Below are 23,826 nucleotides of genomic sequence, written 5' to 3' on the forward strand. Positions count from 1 at the left end.
GGACAAACAGCCGCTGCGAGCCGGAAGGAGGTGGAGCCTCGGAAGGCTGAGCCCCCAAAGCTCGCGAGGTTTCCCTCAGCCTGGCGGCTAACAGCGAGACTGAAGAAGAAAGCGGGTTGGGAGGGGCGGTGGGGAGTCTCCTGCGCGTGCGCGCTGAGGCCTGTCTGACCGACCTTCAGCTTGGGCCAGTACCACCATGTTTTCTCGGGCGGGCGTCGTGGGGGTCTCGGCCTGGGCCGTGCAGCCGCAATGGTATGGCAGCTTGCGGTAGGAACGGGAGGGTCGCGAGGGATGGAAGAGTTCGGTGAGGGAGAAAAGGAAGCGGGTGGAAGCGAGTCGGACGGAACAGGGGTTGCAGGGCCTGCTCGGCCCCCAGTCCCACGGAGGCCCCGGGAAGCTCGGGCTGCAGGAAGCGCCTCCGATCCGGGAAGGGTGCGCGAAGGGACTGGAGCGACCTCTCGGTCACGCCACGTCTCCTGAGGCGTGGTGGGGCGGGGTGAAGGCCACGAGGAGTGGTCCTCTGGGACCTCGGTATTGAGACCTTAGTCCGAATTAATTTCAGGGCGGTCCTGGATTCATTCAGCTAATAAGTACTTGCGGAGCTCCCGCTGTGTGACTGGCAGCGAGTATCATGCTATCTTTACCCGGAGCCACACAGTCGGGGGGGGGGAGGCCCTAAGGCAAGGTCTAGGGGAAGGTTAAGTTGTACTCTGTGTCCTTGACACCCACTGAAACCCTGCAGTGCTGGGCAGAGTTTGCATGGGCCAGTGCAGAGCGGAGTAACTCTTCAAGAGCGGTTCGATTCGGCCAGAACGTTTATTAAGCACCGACCATGTCGCAGACGCTTTGCTAGGCACTGGTGAATCAAATAAGTGCCCTCGTGGGCTGATGGTAGTTGAGGTGCAAACGGGACCTTACACATCTGTCAGTTGGCGAGGAAGGGAAAGACACCAAGCACTATCTTGAAACCATTACGCTGAAGCAGTAACCCTGCAAGGTCATAAAATTGTCCCAAGGTCCTGAAGGGGAAGAGGAGATAGAGCTAAGTGCCGTCTGTCGACTGCCGTGCACGTTTTAAGGATTTTAAACATTGGTTCCCGAAAAAAGTTGCATGTTAGAAGGCCTAGGAATAGCTAGATTAAACTTGGTTTGTGGTCGTACCGTATAATAGGATGAAATACCTTGAAGCTAGACAAGAATCCAGGAGAATTTCAGACACTGTTAAGGGGTTTATTAGCTGTAGTCTGTCGCAATTCCCCGTTTTTACAGTAGAGAAGAATTCTAAGATGCTACAAAAACGATTTTTGTATCCAAATTTATGTGAAGGGACTATAAGTCATTAATTGAAATAGGTGTGGTTTTCGTTAAGCGAAGAATTTATAACAGACAAGATTTTCAGGGTAATAAAGTAATTGTGATATGAAATAGCTACATAAAAATGTTGGTGGATTTGCCTTGGAAGTCAGATTTCTTTTTTGCCTACTATTGAAAAAAAGTATTCGTGGGAATTAAGAACTCACCGTAAGTGGACTTCTGTCATGCAGATTGTGCCACTATTAATCACTCGGCAGACACTTGACAGTTGGTAGGTGCCTGCGCTGCACCAGGTTGGCAGTGCGGCGAGTGCTGAAATGTGGTGAACAGACATAAGCGGTCTTGCTTCGTGGAGCGGTTCATGGATGCAGTGAGGCTCAGCAGTCAGCTCTCCTTTCCTTCCCGTCTTGCTGTGCATTCATGTTAATGGTCATTATTTTTAGAACCATAAAGTGGTATCTAAGTTGATCTTTAAATGCAGAGTTCCTGAAACGAGGACAAGTATTTTACATAATACTGTGGAAATAACTTCTTTTAAAATCCTACAAGACAATTTGAAGATCTTTTATTAAGAGCTGTTTTAACTATGAGTTCACTCTCAATCTGTGACAACTACTGCCAGGACCTTAAATGGAACCTCAATCAGCAAATAAAGGTCATGCTTCTGATCTTCATCCCTTTGGAATGTGTTTTTAAATTGGTAGGTTATGAATATTCATCAGCCATCAGTGTTCCTCAATGGAAAGCATATTCTGTCCCCTTTTCACATTTTCCGTCACTCTGGGTGCCTGACGTCTTACTGCCTCTGGTGCCCCTTTGCTTCCCATTCATTATAATTGACTTTTAAATTCAGAAATGAAAACCATATTAATGATTCACACTCCACAGAATTAATTAGAAAAGAAAGAAAAATGCCTTTGCTTTAATAGAACCAAGTGGCATTTTCTTGGTTCTCTTGGTTATTGAAAGCTTTGAAATGTACAATTTGTCATTGTTAGGTTTTGTTTTAGGGGGGTTAGCATGCTAGTTTTAAGTAAACATGAGTCATACTTAGAAAGTACCCCAAATTTTTATATATTAAACCTGTACTTTTAAAAAATAGCATAGAAGAAAATGGAAATAAGAAATCTGGAGGGAAAAGTTTCTGTTCTTCTGTCTCAAATTAGGGGACAGTACATTTCTATTCCCTAGTGTTCTACATTCTTTAAAATGGAACTATTTTATAATAGAGCAGTGGCCATAAATTGAAATATGTACATTGAAAAGGAAGGGAGATGGCATTTCAGGAGAGAAAAGGCAGATTGTCACCTGAGGCTGAGAAAGCAGATGTACAAAACGGGAGGCAGCAGGGTATGTATGGTACAAGAGGTGGGCTGGAGCCAAACTGCTGGGCTTTGAATCCTGACTGCCACTCACCTGGCAGTGTGACCTTAGACAGGTTACTCAGTGTCTGTCTCTAATATTACTTACCTATTAAATGGAGGTAATAATACTACTACACAATTAATAGGTGAATGTGAGGGCTAAAGGAGTCAGTATTTGTAAAGAACTGAGGGCAGTGGAAGATATGCTGCTGTGGACCCAGACGTATCAATTGAAAAATGAGACCGAGTTTATAACTACAGTTTCTACTGTATAAAATAGAATGTAAGAAGGTTTATTGTACTTGCCAAAGAAGACTCAGTCACGGGCTGAGTCTTGGTGAAGAAGTGCAAGGGAGTTGTTTTCTAGTGGAGGGACAGGTGATGGACTTGCACGCAGGCATTCTGTGTTATAATTACACATCATAATTTTGTTTTCCTTAACAATTGGTGGCTGCTGCTACTTCCTTAATTTTTATATTATACTGCATTTATATGCTCCTTGAAATTCTCTCAGGCATCTGTAATGTCTTTGATAAATCATTCATCTAGCAACCTCGCTGACTCCTTCCACCACTGCCTTCTTCAGCTTTTCTAACAATGCTGTATGAATACAGGAGAGACTGGTAATCCACAATCTGTGATTTTTCCCACCCACTGTATTTCATATGTTTCTGGTTTCTCAAATAATCTCCTGAATGTTCCTTGAGACATGATGTAATTTTCTAGAACATAAAACTGATTCAGAACTTTATCTTTTCATTTGCAAAAATTGTATATTCATTAGATAAAACAAGCTATGGTTTTTCTGTACTCAAATTGTACTTAAAAAATAAAGTTGTAACATAGATTGACCTCTTTAGAACTAAATGAAGGCTGAGCATCAGAGCACTTCAAAACAGGAAATTAGGGCATGTGCACAGCATCAAGAATCGCAAAAGATCCTACCTTGTCTGGGATACTTACAGAAACGTGGTCATTCGTGTTCATCCAAATATGGCATGCAATTCAAATTTGTTCCCTATCATACTCTCTGACTAGAAACTTGTATCAGTTAAATTAGAGTCTTTGCCTAAAACCATAATGTCCAAATGTCACTCTTTATAATCTATATATTTAGAATTTTGGGGGTGAAAAAGTTTACACCAAAAAAAGAAAGTCATCCAAACAATGGGGTCACTTTTCTTTTTTTTTTTTGGGGGGGGTCACTTTTCAAGTGCTATTATGGAAAAATGTTAATAGAATGGTCATTATGTCATATACGCCTATACTTGAAATAGCAGAGATTGTTAGGATTTGACAGCTTTTTTCTTTTCTTCTAGTGGATCCATTCTTGTAACCAAACCTAATATTGTCCATATAGTCTCCTTCCTGTTATTTTCCTTATTTTTCTTTGGTTGAGTAATACCAGTAGTAAGATGTATAAGTGAAGAGATTTTTAAAGATAACTTTTGGTTATGACCTTTCAGACTTACTTTTATGCACATAAACACATACCACAAAAATGGGATCACATATCATTTCATAACCTCATTTCTTAAGTTAAGAGACTTTATTAGTACAGTTTTAGAATTGTAGAAAAAAATGAGCATATAGTACAGGGTTCCATATACCCCCACCCCACTCTGGACAATTTCCCTACTTACTAACATCTTGCATTAGTGTAGTATATGTTCTACAATCAGTGAACCATTATTGATACATTAATAACTAAGTTGCATGGTTTCATTAACACCACTCATTTTGTGGTACAGTTCAATGGGTTTGGACAAATGCATAATGATATGTGCCTACCATTACAGTATTGTACAGAATAGTGTCACTACCCCAAAAATCTCTCCCTGAAATCCTAGCAACTGAGCTTTTTACTGTTGCTATAGTTTCGTCTTTTCTGGACTGTTGTGTAATTGGAATCAATACATACTGTTTCCCCGAAAATAACACCTAACCGGACAGTCAGCTCTAATGCGCCTTTTGAAGCAAAAATTAATATAAGACCTGGTCTTATATTAAAATATAGTAAAGTAAGACCAAGTCTTATATTAATTTTTTGCTCCAAAAGGCATTAGAGCTGATTGTCCGGCTAGGTCTTATTTTCGGGGAAACAGGGTATATAACATTTACAGATTGGCTTCTTTCACTGAGCAATATGCAGTTAAGGCTGCTTTATGTCTTTTTGTGACTTCATAGCTCATTTATTTTTACTGTTAAATAGTACTCCAGTGTGTGGATGGACCAGTTTGTTTATCCATTCATTCACATTGAAGGACATCTTGGTTGCTTCCAGTTTTGAGCAATCATGAGTAAAGCTTCTATAAACATTCTTGTGTGGGTTTTATGATAAGTTTTTGTGCAATTCCCTAATGACATGATACTGAGCATGTTTTTCTATGCTAATTTGCCACCTGTGTATCTTCCTTAGTGACGTGTCTGTTAGAATCTTTTGCCCATTTTTTAACTTGGGTCATCTTTATTATTGTTGAGTATTCTGCAAATATTTTCTCTCAGCATGTGGCTTGTCTTTTCATTCTCAGTATCTTTTGAAGGGCAGAAGTTTTTTAAATTAATAAAGTCCAGCTTATCAATTTTTTCTTTCATGGATTATGCTTGTTTTATCTAAAAACTCATAGCCAAACCCAGAGCACCTAGATTTTTATAGTTTTGTGTTTTACATTTAGATCTGTGATCCATTTTGAGTTAATTTTTGTGAAATGTGTAGGGTTATTCTCTGGATTAATATTTTGCATATTGATGTACAGTAGTCCAGCACCATTTGAAGAAAAGCGTATCCTTTCTCCATTTAATTATCTTTGCTCCTTTATCAAACTTCTGTTGACTGTATATGTGTGAGTCTATTTCTGGGCTCTATTCTGATCCATTGATCTACTTGTCCATTCTTTCGCCAATACCACACTATCTTGATTACTATAACTTTATAGTAAAGTCTTGAAATCAGATAGTGTCAGTTCTCTGGCTTTATTCTTCTTCAGTGTTGACTATTCTGGGTGTTTTGCCTTTCCACATAAATGTTAGTTTATTGATAAAATTAGTTTATTGATAACTACAAAATAACTTGGTGAATTTTTTTATTGGTATTGTATTGAGTATTTAGATCAAGTTGGGAAGAATTGCGATCTTAGCAATATTGAATCTTCCTACCCATGAATATAGGATCGCTCTCCATTGATTTAGATTTTTAATTTCTTTTGTCAGTTTTGTATTCTTCCTCATATAAATCTTATACATATTTTGTTAGATTTATACGTAAGTCTTTTGTATTTTTTTATTGTGATAAAATACCTGTATATATGTAAACTATCATAACCATTTTTAAGTCTACAGTCTGTGGTACTGTTTTTTTTAACTTGAAACTCAAGTTGTTCATAGCTTGTATAAAAGGAAGCAATTGACTGTTGTTACATATTAACCTTGTATCCTGCAACATTACCACAGTTGGTTAGTAGCACCAGGCTTTTTTTTCGGCTGATTCTTTGGTATTTTCTACATAGACAATCATATCATCTATGAACAAAGACAGCTTTATGTCTTCCCTCCCAGTCTGTATACCTTTTATTTCTTTTTCTTGTCTTATTGCATCTTCTAGGACATCCAATATGATGTTACATAGGAGTGGTGAGAGAGGACATCCCTGTCTTGTTCCCAGTCTTAGGAGGAAAGCTGCTAGTTTCTCACCAGTAAACCATAGGGATTTTTTTTGGTAGATGTTGTTTATTGGGTTGAAAACTTTCTCCTCTATTCTTAATTTGCTAAGAGGTGTTTATCATGAAAGGGTGTTAGATTTAGTCAAATATTTTTTCTGCATCTATTGATCATATGATTTTTCTTCTTTAACCTGTTGATGTGATGGATAGTATTTGATTTTTGAATGATGAACCAGCCTTGCATACCCAGAATAAATCCCACTTGGTCGTGGTGTATGATTCTCTTTAATACATTGTTGGATTCAGTTTGCTAATATTTTGTTGAGGGTTTTTACATCTATGTTTATGAGAGATATTGTTCTCTAATTGACATTTCTTATACTGTATTTATGTGGCTTTGGTATTAGGCTAATGCTGGGCTCATAGAATTAGAAATGATCCCTCTGCTTCTAATCTGTCTCCTTTTTTCCTTTTTTGGGGGGGAGGGGGCGGTTTGGGGCATCAACTACCATGTTTACTGATAGTTACAAATCTGCATCTCAAATTTCAGAACATGTTGGACGTGTTCTTACATGTTGTTACATGTTTCTCAGAACTGTTGGACATTTCCACCTTGTCGCATGGTCTGTTTAACTATATCATACTGAAAATTCATTATCTCGGGGGATATCACCCCCACCCAGTTTCTCTATCTTGGTTAATGATAATACTGTCCACTCAGGTCATTGAGTTAGAAAACTTTGGGTCGTTCTTATCGTTTTCCTTTTCACTCTTAATAAGTTGCTCTCAAATCTAGTCTTGTTGCTTTGCCAACATCTCAGTCCAGTTTCTTCTCTTCTTTGGAAGCTGCAGTGGCCCCTTATTTAGTCCCCATGTCATCAGGATTCCAGTGTCATTTTGTGGTTTTTCACTGCTGTCCAAGATACTTCACTGAAAAACTAAACTGATTTGTGGACTTACAAACATTTATAATTTCCCTGCTACCTATCAAATAACATTTGAACTTACTAACCCATCCTTTGTCTCCAGCTTCAAAACTATCCTGTTCCTGGGAATGCCCTCCTTAAGCCCTCCTTCTTTCTGCACAAATTTACTCATTCTTGGATTCTCCCAGGCAACACAGGTACTTTGTGTCGATTTAAGGGCTGAAAGGTCATTTATATTTGATAACATGTTGTCTTCCCCATTAGAGTGGGGATCCTCTCATGTTTACCTTCTATTAACATTGCATTTAAGTCACATCATTTTGACTTTTATACATTGGCACTTTAATTTTAAAGACCATAGAAGAATAATGTAAATTGTATGTCAATCTAAGTTTTCATGAATCTCGTTTCTGAGATAATAGTATGCTTCTTGTGATTAGAGACCATGTTCTGGAAGACAGTGGCTGCTTGAACTGTTTATTGAATTGAGTTGGAAGAATTTAGAGTCAGTTTAAATAAACAGTGTTTTCATACATTTCATCATGTTAGGATGTATAAGAGTTATTTGGAAAGGTTTTGGTGAACTGAGAAAATCAAGGAAAGCTTTTTGACCTTGAGAGTTGGATACCCTACCAAGGGAAAGGACTTTTCTGTTGAGGACACAATACAGGCCAAGCCATGGAGGTGGGAACAGAGCAAGTGAATGCCATGTGAGTTCAGTGAAAGGTTTGTGTTAGTTGGGTAAATAAAATAAGGCCTTTGACAACGGATGTGGTATCAGTATTAAGGAATTTAAAAATACAGAGGGTGCCAAAAAAATGTATACACATTTTAAGGAAGGGAAAACTGTATCAAAATTGTAATACAGTGAGTGACACTAGCATTCATTTGATTGCTACTGTAATTCAACTTTGAAAAGTAATACATAGATAACATATCTTAAAATGTGTACATTTTTTTTGGCACCCCGGGTATGTATGTATGTATATATATATACACACACACACACACATTGAAAGTTCTATATTTGAATGGTTCTCTATGGGGTATTCTTTAAATAAACATTAACTTTGAATGTTTTTCTTGTATAATGCAGCTGTTTTTCAAAAAATTAAAATATTTTTAAAACCTTTATTCTCAGGATCCAAGTTCGAAATATGGCAACTTTGAAAGATAGTAAGTACTTGATCTCAATATGTGAAATAAGAAAAACTACATTTTGACAAATAAAAATATTTTCAAAAATATGCTGCTTTAGCCCGTTACATATTTGATCGAAACTAATAAAATAAATCGGTATCATATGTGGGACATTGAACTTGTTTCACATGCTGATTCTATTATCTCTAGAATGATAATAAGTAAGAAAAGCTACACTATTTGAGTATATATAAAATGTCACGGAATATATGGTCAAAGGCCATTTTCAATATCATTTAATGTTTTAAATGTATAATTTACTGTTCTCTAATGTTGTCATTTTGCTTGTCTGATCTAAGTAGCAGCTAGGTTTGACCTTTTATTAGTTAGTACTCATTCTAACATTAAGCCTAGTTTAGCATCATGCCATTAAGTGATGGTCTAAATGCTAATTATTCTACCTTGCAGTTTAGAAGAGTTTTCGGTAAATTTACAAATGAAATTATAACTCTTGTATCTTAACACAGCACTTCTATTTTTCAGTTACCAGGCGACTAAAGTCAATCAAAAACATCCAGAAAATTACCAAGTCTATGAAAATGGTAGCAGCAGCTAAATATGCCCGAGCAGAGAGGGAGCTGAAGCCAGCTCGAGTGTATGGAATAGGATCTCTGGGTAAGAGGCGTGTAATGCACAGTTATGGGGAAGTACGTATTTAACAGAGATCACGACTAGGGACGTATTTAATGCTTCCCACGATGGTAGGCCAATTCTGAGTATTTTACATGTTCTCATTCTTCACAGCAGCCCTGAGGGGATGAACTGTTAGAGTCCTGCTTTGCAGATGAGAAAACTGAAGCACAGTGACAACAAGTAACTTGCCCAAGGTCACATACCGAACTTTTTAAATATTCTGAAGGTTCCTCGATTGTTCAGTGTACCACCAAAAGAACTTAGAAACATAGTGCGTCAAATTCCAATGCTTGATTTCATCCTGTGAAATTGTGGTATTTTAGGACTGCCAGAGGGGGACGATACCCTGTAGTGGAGGGTTGACCTACTGGGCATGGATATGGCTCGTGAATACATGAGTGCAGTGGTGTTTTGTTGTTGTGGTGGTGGGTTGTTTATCTTTAAATAAATACAGTGTTTGTACAGCAACTGTAAAGAAGGTGAAATTATCTTGTATAGTGGTTTTCTTGAACTCTTCCATAGTTTTTAAACATGCATTTACACTGCTAAAGAAAATTTTGCATGAGAAAATCATAGAGAACAAGGCCTCAGTGGAAATGGCTCCTTGCTTTAAAATGCCATACTTAGTTTCACCTAAAGTAGAGTTGGCAAGTTAGATTTTAGCAATCCTTATCAGCTCTAGCCATTTGCTCTCATGAGTCCCCTTTTCTGCCCAGACAATTCTAAGCATCTATTTGGTGACTCGGTAAATGTTGGTTGGTAATTACTCTCTAGCCTATTGATGTGAGAAAGGAAAGTCACTCTACTATTTACCTTTCTTGCTGACATGAATAAATATAGTACATTTGTTTCCCTCCCAAAGTCTAGTACCACAAAGTTGTCTAATAAAGAAGAAACTGGCAGAGATATCTGATTGGAGTATTTGTGGTGAAATACTAAAAATCCAAGTTGAGGCTGCCAGTCAGCTTCTATAAAGTCCTTCAAACTGAAAAAAAATACTAACTGGTATATTGTAAATGGCTAATCATTTAAAATATTTAAAAATGTAAAGCAGGCATTTTATGCTGTACATTATAAAATATAGAGAGACTTAAAAGAAATATTCTCCCCACTCCACTGAACTTTGGAGTTGAGTATTTACTTCTCTCTGCTTTGTATGGGGGGCCTCGGGTATTGAAATCTGAGAATCATGGCTCTGTAAGGGTAGTGGCCGGAATTTTGTTGAAATGGGTGGATGTGGCGGCCACGAAGATGCTCCTTGCAACTGCAGTGAGTCCAGCTGGAGAAGTCCATCCTGCATTTGTGACCTGGCCATGCTTCTGGTGGACTGCTCCTGCCAGCAGCTGGGCACAGGCTGGACACAGGCAGGCATATTCCTGGGAGACTTGGGGCTCCCAGCAGCCTTGCTGAACTTCCCTTAAACTGCACAGTGGTCAGCAAAGCTGCCACCCACCCTTTCTTCTCTCTTCTTCCCACTGCTCTGACCTGCATCGTGGTATCATGGCTCTCCTGACTTCCTGTTTTCTCTCACAGTCATTTCTCCTAGTAAAGTCCATGTATATTTCATTTCGTCCTACTGAATCCTCTCTTGGCCCTGCTTCTTAGAAAATTAGACCAACAAAGTGAGGTTGTTAAAGTAATCCTCAAAATAAAGTGGCATCATTTTATCATCAACAGTTTTTATAAGAGCTTGATAATGCAGATTATATGAGCAGTTGGTAAATATTTGCTTTGTACTTTTTTGGTTGTATACTAAAGATTTGCATTCTTTTGGAGTCTGTTATCTAGATAAGTTGGTACCTCTATAATTCTGGCCTCTTTACAAGTTCTTTAATTGTACTAGAGGTTTCTTTTAGTCCATATTTAAGATAAAGTGGCCATTAATGGGCTCTTAGGAACCTTTGTCATATAGAGATGCTTTTCATCCTGATTGTAAATGGAATAAATACATGGGCGCTTTTGATTATGTTAGTCAAGTGCCATCTAAATTTCAATGCATCATTTTGAAAACAGCCAGCTGTTTTGTAAATTAGGGCTTATTATTGTATTTTGTATAAATTACATATAAAAAATTCTTGGTTCTTTTTGTTTGTTTTTCAGCTCTGTATGAAAAGGCTGATATTAAGGGGCCTGAAGACAAGAAGAAACACCTCCTTATCGGAGTGTCCTCAGATCGAGGGCTCTGCGGGGCTATCCACTCCTCGGTTGCTAAACAGATCAAAAGCGAGGTGGCTACGCTCACAGCAGCCGGGAAAGAAGTGAAGATTGTTGGAGTTGGTGATAAAATCAGGGGTATACTTCATAGGTAATTTAACATAGTTTGTTTAAAAGGGTGACAGCATGACTAAATGGAAGTTTCTTTGATAGTTTATTTAATAAGCAAGGTGCCCGTTTGGGTTACCTATTTTATACTCAAGAGATTTTTGTTTATTTTTCCAGAGCACATTAGAATATATAGATTTCCTCTATTCTCTACTTGTCTTTTGTTTCTTCATCCAAACCATACATGGAATGCAGTAGGAATGTCACAAGCCTCTGACATTTTAAAAAATGAGGACTGAACTCGGAGGAGCTGTCATAGCCTGGGAATGTCCAAAATGAACAACAGTTTATTAGGATTAGAAGGAGAGAGAGAACAGCACAGAGAAATAGACAATGAGAAAGGCCTGGTTATGGGTCTTTAGTTCTTTGCAGGTGCTGAAGGAAAGGAATCACCATAAATGGGTGGAAGACTTAATTCAGTGAACATTCCCGCAAAAAATTGACCCATAGCAATACTATTTCTTGTTCCCTGTGTTTTCTTAGCAGAAGTATACTATTACACTATTTTATGTGACCTCTTCCTTTTCTTGTAGGACTCATTCTGACCAGTTCCTGGTGACATTCAAAGAAGTGGGAAGAAAACCCCCTACTTTTGGAGATGCATCAGTCATTGCCCTGGAATTATTAAATTCTGGATATGAATTTGACGAAGGATCTATTGTCTTTAATCGATTCAGGCAAGAAAATTTTAGAAATCAAAGCTTTTTTATGTTTATATTCATATTTTAAAATAACTGCTTAACAGTTGAAAAGTTATCAGTTTGAAATTTACAATTGCTTTTGTCATTTCTAGGTCTGTCATCTCCTACAAGACAGACGAAAAGCCCATCTTTTCCCTTAATACCATTGCAAGTGCTGGTAAGTAGTTTTTGTATGGCAAGTATTTTTCCATGTAGAAAGGAGAGATTTGGACATTTAGGAAAATAGTATTTGTCAGGATGGCCTGTTTCAGCGGTAACAAAATGCCATTGGGCCGTTTCTATCACGAACTATTAATGGCTTCTGTGATGTCTTAATCCATGCGTTGTTTGTCGACTTACTCCATTCCTTCATTAATTGAACAAATAAGTATCTGTTGAGGGCCATCATTACACAGGTTTTCTGTCCTCGGGGACTGAAGAGCCTAGCTAGAAATTTGCTTTGCAGTCTGTGTATGTGAAGTGTACCTAACTGCAATACAGTCCAAAGCTCTAGCAGAGATTTGAATAAATTCACAGCTCATGTACATTGACCCAGTCGGTGCTTCTGTTCTGTTGTTTGAATAAAGTCACCATTGCTCAGTGAAGCATCCTAGAAGCAATATTCTGGACCTGATTTTATTTTCCTAACACATTTTCCCCTTCTGTGTATCATATTTCATCTAAGATGTACACTCTTACATTTTTAACATGCCTCAAATTGGGGTGCTTCTCCCAGTCAATGGCATATCATTATTAATTGGCTATGTTATTTTCTTTCTTAATGGTACATCAAATGTGGTTATAATCCATAGCATCTTAAGTTGGATGAAATATAGTACTGTTTGCATAGCTTTATCCAAATGAATGAATTTTGGAGTGTCCTGTGAAATTTCTGCCACATGATTGCTGAAGTTCACATCAGCCTCAAATTTTCCCATTCTTCCATGTTCGTGGAAACGTTTTCCCTCTGATGACTGACTGACTGACACCGGATTTCTCCAGTAATCAAAAGGCTGAACTAGAATTTTTGTATTACACTAGACTACTTTCAGTTCTTAATTTCTTTATTGAAAAAACCATTTATTGATTGTTTGCTGGCTTTGTGCCGGGCAGTCAGCTAGATGCTATCTAGAAGACTTCATAACCGTGAAATGTAGACTATAAAGTAGAATATCCAATGCTTTGTACATTTAAAATCGGCTATAATGTACGATGTGGAAATAGGTGGAAAGCTTAGGAATGAGTCTTTTGACCTATCTTACATTTACTTCTGCTTTGTAATTATGAAGGATTTTTATAATAGTAAGCTGTTTTGATTAAATCGTTCTTGTACTGTATAGCTTCAAAGATATTTATCACTCGTTTTAACAGAGAGCATGAGCATCTATGATGATATTGATGCTGACGTGCTGCAGAATTACCAAGAATACAGTCTGGCCAACATCATCTACTACTCTCTAAAGGAATCCACCACGAGTGAGCAGAGCGCCAGGATGACGGCCATGGACAACGCTAGCAAGAATGCTTGTAAGCACAGTGGATTGCGGAGAAAACTGTGGCTGAGAGGAAACTGTCTGAGACACAGGAAAGCGTGTCTGAGACCCTCACATTAAAAACACGACCATTCTTTAAGTAGACCAGGAAGCAAGAGAGCTAGGAATTGGGCCTGGGCTCTGCTACTGGTTCTGTGAAATTTTTGACCAAATACCATCTCTTTCTTTGAATTTGCTCTTCTGAAAAGATAGAAAAATAATACTCTCTGCCTTAAAGGAAGTAGGTATTATTTCGTAGGCAGTAAGTCTCCCAGTACTTTGAAAACATATCCATGGAAGATTTAAAAATATCTTCTTGAAATGTTTCAAGAGGCCAGTTTTGGTACCCCACTGCCGTCATCCCCCAAGTAAAAGAACAGAATTTCCTATTATTAAATTAAGCAACATATATCTATGGATACGTTAAAAAAGAAGTTATTCTTTTCTAGTTTTAGATTTTGTTATCTGTCTTTTTGTTCTCTTGTAGCTGAGATGATTGACAAATTGACTTTGACTTTCAACCGCACTCGCCAAGCTGTCATCACAAAGGAGTTGATTGAAATCATCTCGGGTGCTGCGGCCCTGTAAGTAACTGCAGGTTCCCTTTAGAGAGTTTGTTTTCATCTCCGTGTCTGCTGGCTTAACCTTTGGATGCTTGAGTTGGGGGTTTGTTTTGTCTGTTAAAGATGAAATAAATGATCCATTGCTTAATTCTGTAACCTTGTTCTTAGGATATGAAAATTTGGTGAAAATGGGATCTCTGGTTTATTCTGGTTGTTTCAGGCTTAGTTGCTTCTTTTTAGAAATCTATATATTGGTAGTTTCCACTTTTCCTAAAGCTTTTGGAATGAGGATGTGAATAATTCACTATCATTTATAAAACCTGTCTTTGGAACTTAAACCATTATAAACCAAACTTTCTGAGTTACAGGACTGGTTTTGGGTTTGGTTTTACATAAATCTGTAAATCGCTGAATGGTAATAGGGTCCAGGAATTTTTTAATTATTGAAATTTCTATATCAGTACCATAAGATAGTGTACCACTTTCCTCAAGAAAATTTCTCATTGTCTAGATATGTTAATGTGTGTACAACCAGGGTTAAGATAATGGGAATTCTATTCAAAAAGTTATTAAACTGCACACTCCTATATGCAAAGTACAATGCTAGGTAGGCGCAGTGTTAAAAGCATTTATGTTCTAATCAGATAAAAAATGCAGATAATTATGATGAAGGATAAAATGTGTAGTAAGTTGTCTTTGACTCATTCTTTCTCCCCTCTTACCAACTGGTCACCGAGTTCCCTAAGTTTTGCTTTCTAAAAGCCCTTGACTCTTCCCCCTTTCTGCCCACTTAATGCAGATCGTTGTCATCATTCCTCTCCTGAATTAAAAAAAAAGATATATCTTGGGAGCCTCTGACATGCCGGACCCTGTGCTAGGCACTGAGGATGTGATGGTGATAGTATTTCCCCTCAAAGAGCTCACAGCCTTCACAGGGAAGACGGACGTTATGTTAGAAACTGCAGTAGAATGAACAGGGCCAGCAGACTGCAGCCCAGAGCTAAGAATGGTTTTCACACTTTAATGGCTTATAACAAGAGAGACAGTATATGGCCACAAAGCTTAAACTATTTACTGTCTAGCCCTTTACAGAAAACATTTGCTGACCCTGTGACAGAGTGGTAGGAGGAAGATGACAACCCATTCTCTCACATAATCCTGGAAAGTCAGCTTGGCTTGACACATGTGAACCTGTAGTCTAGTCACTTGCCACTGCCATTTCTTACTTTCCTTGAACTTCAGCCACACTAAGCTGCCAGTTCTACAAACACATCACATTCTTTTGCCTTCAGAATGGCACGTGCTCTTGCCTGGAATGCCATTTTTCCGTCCCTTTGCACCCTTGGTTCTTCTGCCTGACTCCTGTTTGTCCTTCCAGAGCAGGGAGAATCCTTTCCTCCAGAAAAGCCTCCTGCATGGTTTGGGGTTGGGGGGTAACTCTTCTTTGGCACTGTGTGCTTCCTTTTCTCAGCACTTACATTTTATTAGGAATTGCCTTTTTATTTGTCTCTGTGGTCCTGCCACTAGGGAGGGACCACGTCTTGTCACTTTTGTAGCCCTGTCACCTGGCACGTACTTCTTCAATAAATGTTAAGTGACTGAATGACATGCCATAAGTATCTTAAGAACTGGAAGTTGAGAAGAGAGAGGAATAACATTTTATTGAGTGTGCGAAAACGTAGGTCCATGTTTAAGAATCAGGGAAAGCTTTATCACTAAGGTGAAATTTAAAGTTGTCCTTAAGTATAGTCTCTCAAGGACATAAACGGGGCGAATGCCAGAGAGCCAGACAAAAGTGATGGAGACCATCCGTGAAGTTATTAGTTGGGTTCATCGGCTTTGCTAGCCTAAGGCTTCTTCCTTCTCTTACTCTGCTTTCTGAGATGACACTTCAAGACTAAGCCATCTCAGCCTGGTCACTAATGTTCTCTTAGCATCATAGAGTGCAGTGTGTTCTCTTAGCATCATAGAGTGCAGTGCGACAATGAGTGGCCCTGCTACTTAGTATCTTGATAAACTTGGTTAAGATACTCTGCAGCTCAGTTTTGTCGTCTGTTTTCTTGGATGGCAAGTGAGGGAAGGCCTGAGGGAAACAGTTGCATTCTGAAGGTTCAGGGCTGTGAGATCCAGAGAACCAAGGTTCTTTTTTTGCTCTTGAGAAAGGAATGCGGGGGCACGAGTTCCGCAGAATTGAGGACCAGGGTTTTTCTGGATTAGGAATGTGGGAAACCTGACTACGAAGTAGCAAAATCAAGGGAAAGGACGAGAGGGTGATTAGGGCATAAAAACTGAGAATTAAAAAAAGAATTCCAATAATTGGAAATTGACTAATAAATTTTCACTTTCTAGAAAGGTTGTTCACATCCTGTATAAAAAGTTAGCTGTGTCGTCCCAAAGTTGGATTGTTTATATGAATGGATTTGACTTGCATATTCTCTAACCTATCGGTTATTCTGGGTGAAGACTTTAATATTTAACAGAAACACATCTGGCTTTTTAGTAATAAAATAAAAAAGCATGAATAAATCATAGTATTTGAGGTGCCAAGTACTAGTTGCCAGCCTAAAAATTTTAAATACATTGTATGCTATATGTATAGAAAAAGTAGTGATTTTAATCATATATTTAGTCTTGCCTACTTGCATGAACATGGTTTTATTGCTTGTAACCTGATTTAAAATACATCTTTTTTATAATAATCACTGAATCTGTTTTAAGGGAATATTTTGGTAAGTATGTGATGTACTCAAAATAACAAGTGAGGAAATAGACGTTTTTTAGTTGGAAAGTGGACATGATTAACTAGCATGGATTGCTTCTTAACCGGCTTGTTTTGTGTTTGTCTTTTTCTTTTAACACAATAATTAGGAATTAATGAAAATCAAGTTTCATCCTCAGACAAGAGGTAAAGTGGTAATCTTTCACCTTGTCCCCACACCCCCTTGAGAAAAGATACCCCGCCAGCTGTAACTGAAGCTAAGTGAGCAAGTGACACAGGTTCTGAGAGGTTTAGATTGCTAGGTTCGTTTACAGTAGCCAGCTGGTTGGGGCATATGGGTAATGCTGGGGGCTTTTGTTCTTGGACTTGTTAAGTAAACTTTAAGGATAGAGAATTAGCATTATTTTGAGATATTAAATATAGATTGGTGAAGAGTGGTGGTTCTCAAACTTTATGGTTTCAGGACCCCTGACTGTCTGACTCAACAACAACAACAAAACAGCTGGATTCTCATCTATTTTTGTCCATTCCGTTCTGATATCACACTCTGGAAAACTCCACCGTATACTCTTGAGAATGAGAATAAAACCATCAAATAACATTATTATGAAAACAGTCTGGCTCTCACGGATCCTGTGGAAGGTTCCCCAGACCAAAATCTGAGAACCATTACTGTAGAGTACCATTTAGTTACGTAAAGTCAGTTCTCCAAACCCCACTTAACTATGTATTATCTCTTGATGTCGTCTTTTTCTCAGAAAAAGTATTGATTGATTTTTATTTGTTCTGTACTTTGTTTTTCAGATAAAGAAAGAAAATTCAGCCAGTTAATTTTGTTTTTAGTTTACTGCTGTCCTGGTCAGAAGAAATTATTGGTCTAATTGTTGAAATTACCAAAGACAGCAAGATATTTGTAAATTATCTTACAATAAACAACTTACAATAAGAAAATCCTGTCTTTCTTAGTATATAAGAACAGTTATAGTTTTCAAAATGAGATGTTAAAATATTTAAAGCTATTAACATGCTACTATCGTGTTTCCCAGAAAATAAGACCTAGCCAGACATTCAGCTCTAATGCGTCCTTTGGAGCAAAAATTAATATAAGACGCCCGTCTTGGGGCCAGCCTGGTGGCTCAGGTGGTTGGAGCTCAGTGCTCCTAACTCCGAAGGCTGCTGGTTCGATTCCCACATGGGCCAGTGGGCTCTCAACCACAAGGTTGCCAGTTTGATTCCTCGACTCCCGCAGGGATGGTGGGCTGTGCCCCCTGCAACTAGGAACGGCAACTGGACCTGGAGCTGAGCTGAGCTGCGCCCTCCACAACTAAGACTGAAAGGACAACAACTGACTTGGAAAATAAAAAATCCTGGAAGCACACACGGTTCTCTAATAAAAGTCCTGTTCCCCTTCCCCAGTAATATCTTAACAACAACAACAAAAAAAGACCCGGTCTTACACAATATAAGACCTTATATTGTTAATTTTTTCTCCAAAAGACGCATTAGAGTTAATTGTCCAGCTAGGTCTTATTTTCGGGGAAATGGTATTAATTTTTTTATTTTTGTAAGAAGATAATTGAAGAGTCTCTTCTGAATCAATCTTAGAAAGTCTGGCCTCTTTGGGGTCGGGGTGGAAGGAAGAGGCGACAGGCCACACCCTCAGCCCAGGCTTCCATCCTCTGGAAACCTTCAAAGAACAGCCAACGATGAAGTAACAATGCGACTAGAGTCATTTGCTGTTTCTCATATATGGGATATAGAACGCCAGGCATAGACTTAGCCTAAGTAAATTTTTAAACATCTTTTCTAAGCACTTCTTAGAATTCCATACTCACATTTAGATAACGGATGCCTAGCTGATTCCATGCAACGAGTTCCATGCCAGGATCTCAGGGTTTTTCCTATTTGTTTAAAATAGGGAACTTAGTTTTTCTATTACAAAAGTAATACACACTTTCCCAAAAGACCACAGAACTATTAAAAAAATAAAATATATGGAAATATAAAACCCACTCTTAGTTAAAAGTTTGACGTATATTACTCTTAAAAACCATGAAATAAATAATATATTTAGAAATAATTCTCCAGATATTTTGTCAACAACTATTCATAAAAATGAACTGAACAGAGTAAGATAAAAATTGATTAGGAAGCACAAGTAAAGAGCAATGCTGCCACTTTAAGAAGGCTGCCACAAGATAAACTGAACAGAAGCTTGGTCGTTTTCTAGCTTTCCTGAAATTCTGTAAGAGCCACTTCTGGATGGGCCAGTGGGAGGCTGTGAGGAACAGCTGGCCACAAGCGAGGCGCTGGGCAGACTGCAGTGGGAACCAAGTGCCAGATAAGATACCTTTTCCCGAACGTCCACAGGGGATGGGATGCTGCGGTTTTAATTTTGCTTCGAAACTCACCTTGGTCCCCCTCCAATTTCCAGGCTAGCAGAATACTTCTATGGGAACAGATGGAATGTTCTAGACCGTAGGAGAAGGAAAAGCAGGAATTTCAGCACATATTCAACATAAGTAAAAACAATCTGTCAGTCTGACCATGGCATACTCCTTCAGGTTCAGAAGGAGGGAGGGCCTCAGGTTGTCCCGAGTATGGGATGTTCCAATCTACAGGTTGTCCTCTGTCAAGTACATAGCTGTCCTGGGTTCCCTCTGCTTTCCTGAGAAAACATGATAGCCCGGAATGTAAAAAACTCTACTGATGCAAACATTTTTCATTATAATTGCACTGTTACAACACTTAGCAGAAGAAAGAGGAAGCATAACTTAAGCAAAAAATTGAAGCTCACTCTTCAAGGCTCCTTTCTATGTGTCTAAAGTGCATAGCATGATGTGCTCAGAATCCTGCCCCAGATAACCTTTCCAGTTTTATCCTGCCCCGGAAGTTTCTTCTTCTCTAATTTCTTCTGTTGGTCATTGGTTCTTGAGGACATGTTTAGATACCACTTCTCCAGGCAGGTCGGCCTTCTCAGTCCCCTCAGCTCCTTCCAAACGGCTGGCTGAGTGTCCCTCTTGAGTGCTCACCAATTACAACCCTTATCACATTTTGTCATTATTTGCTTGTCTTTGCACAAGACTGTAAGATCCTAGCAGAAATGTTTTAATTATTGTATCTTCCAAGTTGACGAGTGCCAACACCTAAAAGAGCATAAATAGTTTCTGTATTGAACTGACGATCACTTTTACATAGGTCAGGCAACATTTAATCAGAGCATTCACCCATGTCACATAAGACATACTTTGCAAATACTGACTCAATATTCACCGCAACCCTATAACCTAAGTACTGTTTTAATCTCCACTGATGACCAGACAAAGATTATGGAACTTGCCCGAGGTCACGGCTGATAAGACTGACCTGGGATTCTAACCCAGTTCTCTCCAGTCTATACTCAACCCCTGGTCTCTGCATATAAAACTACCTTCTCTATATGTGGTTGTTGAAGCAATTTGTGTCTCGAGACTTGACTTGGTGATGCGTCTATAAGGAACTAGTAGAAGTACAAAAATTCTAATACTACCATTTCCCCACGCTGAGTACTCCTTTCCTTCATATGATCAGACGGTATTGAAGAAAGTAGGAAAATTGGTAGCGCAATCTTATCCAACAGCAGTTGCACAAAGTTCCCTAAGTTTAAATTGCAAAACATGACAAAAGGGTTTATGACACTGCACAGAACTCATTTCAGTGAAAAATAAGTCAATTTTAAAAATGGGGAATAAATGAGTGGTCAACTTGTCTTTTCACCCATCAGATTGTTAAAGACAGTTTTAGAGAGTAGGGGGAATTGATCTCATGCTGTTAGTACAAGTTTACAATCCTCGAGAGTGATTTGGCAGTGCTATTAAACTTAAAATGTACATAGTTTATCATCAATTCCACTTCTAATAGTCTAAAGAAGTACTCATACAAGTGTGCAAAGACTTGTCCAAGAATGCTCATTCAAGATCATCGTGACATTTCAGAGCAATGGAGGTAAAGACCTAAATGCTGTCAGAGAAAAACGTCACAAGGTTCAGAAATCAAAATGGCTTCAAGCCAAAAAGAGAGGACCCCGGAAATGGATCCGCCAACACCCTGACCTCGACCTTCCAGCCTCCAGAGCTGAGAAAATATAAACCCGTTGTTTTAGCCCCCCAGTCTGTCATGTTGCTATGGCAGCCTGAGCCAACTACACTCCAAGAAAACTGACCAGCTACTTGGCACGTTGACCACCGTGGCCCTGGGCATCCTAGAAACGGCATCCATTTGTTTTGATAAGAATAGGCACATATTCTAGGTACAGATTTGCCTTTTCTACTCAGTATACGTACTGGGTGTTCCACATCAAGCTGTGTCAGACCTAGGGAACCATTTGACAACAAAGGTTGGGAGTGGGCACATGGTTGTGAAATCTGGTCATGTCACCTACCATACCACTCAAGCGGGCAGCCTGGCAGAGCAATGGAATGGCCTTTGAGCAATGGAATGGCACTAGCTCACGGACAATGCCTAGTGAGGATGGGGTGTGGTCCCCAGGATGCCACATACACTTTAAGTCAATGACCTGTCTGTGGTGCTGGGTAGATGACACACGGTGAAAGCTGGAGTTCCATCACTTACCATCACTCCCAGGGACCCGCCTGGGAAACTTCGTCTTGTCTCTGCAACGCTGGCTTCCCCAGGTTGATAGTTTTTATTTCCCAAAGGAGGAATTTTTCCACCAGGGGACACAAGGAGTCCCACTGAAATATCAGCTACAGTTGCCACCTGAACACTTAGGCCAGGAGCTAGCATGCAGAGTAATCGACCCTGATCTTCGGGAAGTCAGGCTGCTGTCACACAATGGGGACAAGGAGGAATGTTTGGTACCCAAGTGATCTAGTTGGGCGCCTCGTGGTACTCTCTCGCCTAATGTCGGTGGTCCCTCGACCTTGAGCTGTTCCTCAAACTCGTACCAAGAAGTGGATCTGAGGGTACAAGGAGTGGACCCTAGTTGAGTGGTTTAAATGTCTGTGTCCTGTCCCCCCCCAAATTCACATGTTGGAACCCTTACTGCAATGTGATGGAGTTAGAAGGTGGTGCCTTTGGGGGTAATGATTAGGTCATGACGGTGGAACCCTCTTGAATGGCACTAATGCTCTTATAAAAGAGATCCCACAGAGCTCCCTAAGGAGGATGCAGCAGAGAGCCCTCACCTGCCCATGCTGGCACCCTGAGCTCGCGTCTCCAGAACTGGGAGAAAAACGTTTGGTTGGTGAGTGACCCAGTCTGTGGTCTTTTGTTCCGGCAGCCTGATCAGACTAGGACTGGACTGAACATTGTAATGCAGTGCTCAGATCCCCTCAGGACTGAAGGACTCCCGCCTCCCCTGGAGTTGCCTCTGCTGCAGAGAGCACTTTTGCCTAAGGTCACATACCGTTTTCAGGGAAGGCCTCACACAAGGACCTAACCAACTCAGGAATATAAAGGTCCAGCCCCCTTGTGCCATCTCAGGACAAATCTGAAGGGTCAGCCCATCTTCAGAGCTCCCTATGGGATTGGCTGACGCCTCCTTCAAAGCGCATTGCAAGCCCCTTCCTTTGCACAGGTGATGATCCCAGGAGCCCTCCTTAATAAACCACCTGTGGGTTGATCTCCAGCTCAGAAATGGCTTCCTGGGGAACTGAACCTGTGAGATATAATTATGTAGAGAAATGTCCTTGTTTGGGGGAGATACATGCTGAAGTATTTCTGGGTTACATGTCATGAAGTTTGCAATTATTTTCAAACTATTCTGGAAAAAAAAGGTAGGGGTGTGTGTGTGTGTGTGTGTGTGTGTGTGTGTGTGTGTGTGTGTAGTAAATATGGCAAAATGTTAATAATTGGTGAATGTAGGTGAAGTGTATACCTGTTTATATTTTTCTGTTTCAGCTTTTCTGTGGGTTTGAAATTTTCCAAAATATGATATTAAGGGGTTAAAACACACACATCATAAATCAAGACGCTCTGATATAGAGATGTAAAAGAAACTTCCAGAAGTACTGAAGAAACAGCAAGACAGTGGGGGTGTATGAGACCCAAGGTAGAAGAGTTTCAAAATTAAGGTAGTGTTCAATATTATCAAATGGCTACAAAATGGTCAAGTAAGGCTAGGAAGGAAGTGGCCCACAGATTTAGCATCCAAAAGGTCCCTAATAATCTTAGGGTCAGAAGGGTTAGTGAAGAAAATGTTATAGGTACCCTGCCACCTAGCACCTTGCTCCTTTCTCTACAGATGGTCATTTAGCTGAAGTACCATATTTTTCTACTGGGTTTTTAAAACTTTATTTTTTTTAAGAAGGGCATAGCTAACAGTGGCCCATAAAGGGATCGAACCAGCAACCTTGGTGCAACCAGCACCATACTCTAACGAACAGAGCTAACCGGCCACCTCGGGTTTTTAAGACTTTTAAAAAATTGAATATCATGTATGTTCAAGGTTCTGGAGTAGTCATAGGGAGGTTATAATGCTCACAATTTATTTGGAGAGGCACAGAAACTCAAATACTAAATGCACTGTGATAGTATAAGACTAGAGAAACTGACAGACGGATACAGAGGAGAGTGATGAAGTTAGAAAGCTACACTCCAGAAGCTTGTAGGAAAGACACACGCACACAGAGGCATATTTAAGAAACAGAGTAAATGAGCCATTGCAACCTGGCTGAATCTGCCTTACCCATGGGATTAGTTTGCAAATTAAAACTAAAAATGTATTCCCAATATTTAAAAATCGAGGTATTTATCACAAAATCCCGATTTCTAGCAAATTGGAAAGACCTGGCAACACTAGGCTGGAACTGCAAAAAGGCTCTAGAGAAGGCAAGTGTCCCTTATAGCCTTAGCCAGCTTCGCTGATTTAAGGTATTTGTTTGGCCTCTGTAAGCAACTGAGTCCTTTTTCCC

General features: G+C 39.5%; 1 protein-coding gene across 2 annotated transcripts; it reads left to right on the forward strand.

The window, feature by feature from the left end:
- The first annotated feature begins 94 nt into the window (after positions 1-94).
- On the forward strand, positions 95-17,863 carry ATP5F1C (ATP synthase F1 subunit gamma). 2 transcript variants are annotated; one of them, XM_033100613.1, is made up of 10 exons: positions 111-252; positions 8,405-8,439; positions 8,947-9,078; positions 11,197-11,401; positions 11,952-12,095; positions 12,212-12,276; positions 13,470-13,625; positions 14,118-14,214; positions 17,062-17,098; positions 17,717-17,863. In XM_033100613.1, the coding sequence occupies exons 1-9, from the start codon at positions 197-199 to the stop codon at positions 17,066-17,068; spliced, it is 897 nt and encodes a 298-aa protein (XP_032956504.1). In that variant the 5' UTR covers positions 111-196; the 3' UTR covers positions 17,069-17,098; positions 17,717-17,863. The 2 variants fall into 2 exon arrangements, with proteins under 2 accessions (XP_032956505.1, XP_032956504.1); XM_033100614.1 differs by lacking the exon at positions 17,062-17,098 and having other exon boundaries at positions 95-252.
- The last annotated feature ends 5,963 nt before the right edge of the window (positions 17,864-23,826 follow it).

Source organism: Rhinolophus ferrumequinum (genome assembly GCF_004115265.2).
Source record: "Rhinolophus ferrumequinum isolate MPI-CBG mRhiFer1 chromosome 5 unlocalized genomic scaffold, mRhiFer1_v1.p scaffold_110_arrow_ctg1, whole genome shotgun sequence".
Lineage (NCBI taxonomy): Eukaryota > Metazoa > Chordata > Mammalia > Chiroptera > Rhinolophidae > Rhinolophus > Rhinolophus ferrumequinum.

What these genes read in the sequence shown, in the direction of transcription:
- ATP5F1C (XM_033100613.1), top strand. Translation starts at nt 197, where the DNA reads ATGTTTTCTCGGGCGGGCGTCGTGGGGGTCTCGGCCTGGGCCGTGCAG. An exon ending in TGGGCCGTGCAGCCGCAATG is followed by an intron (nt 253 to 8,404) that starts GTATGGCAGCTT and finishes CTTTATTCTCAG; the next exon opens with GATCCAAGTTCGAAATATGG. An exon ending in TAATACCATTGCAAGTGCTG is followed by an intron (nt 12,277 to 13,469) that starts GTAAGTAGTTTT and finishes TCGTTTTAACAG; the next exon opens with AGAGCATGAGCATCTATGAT.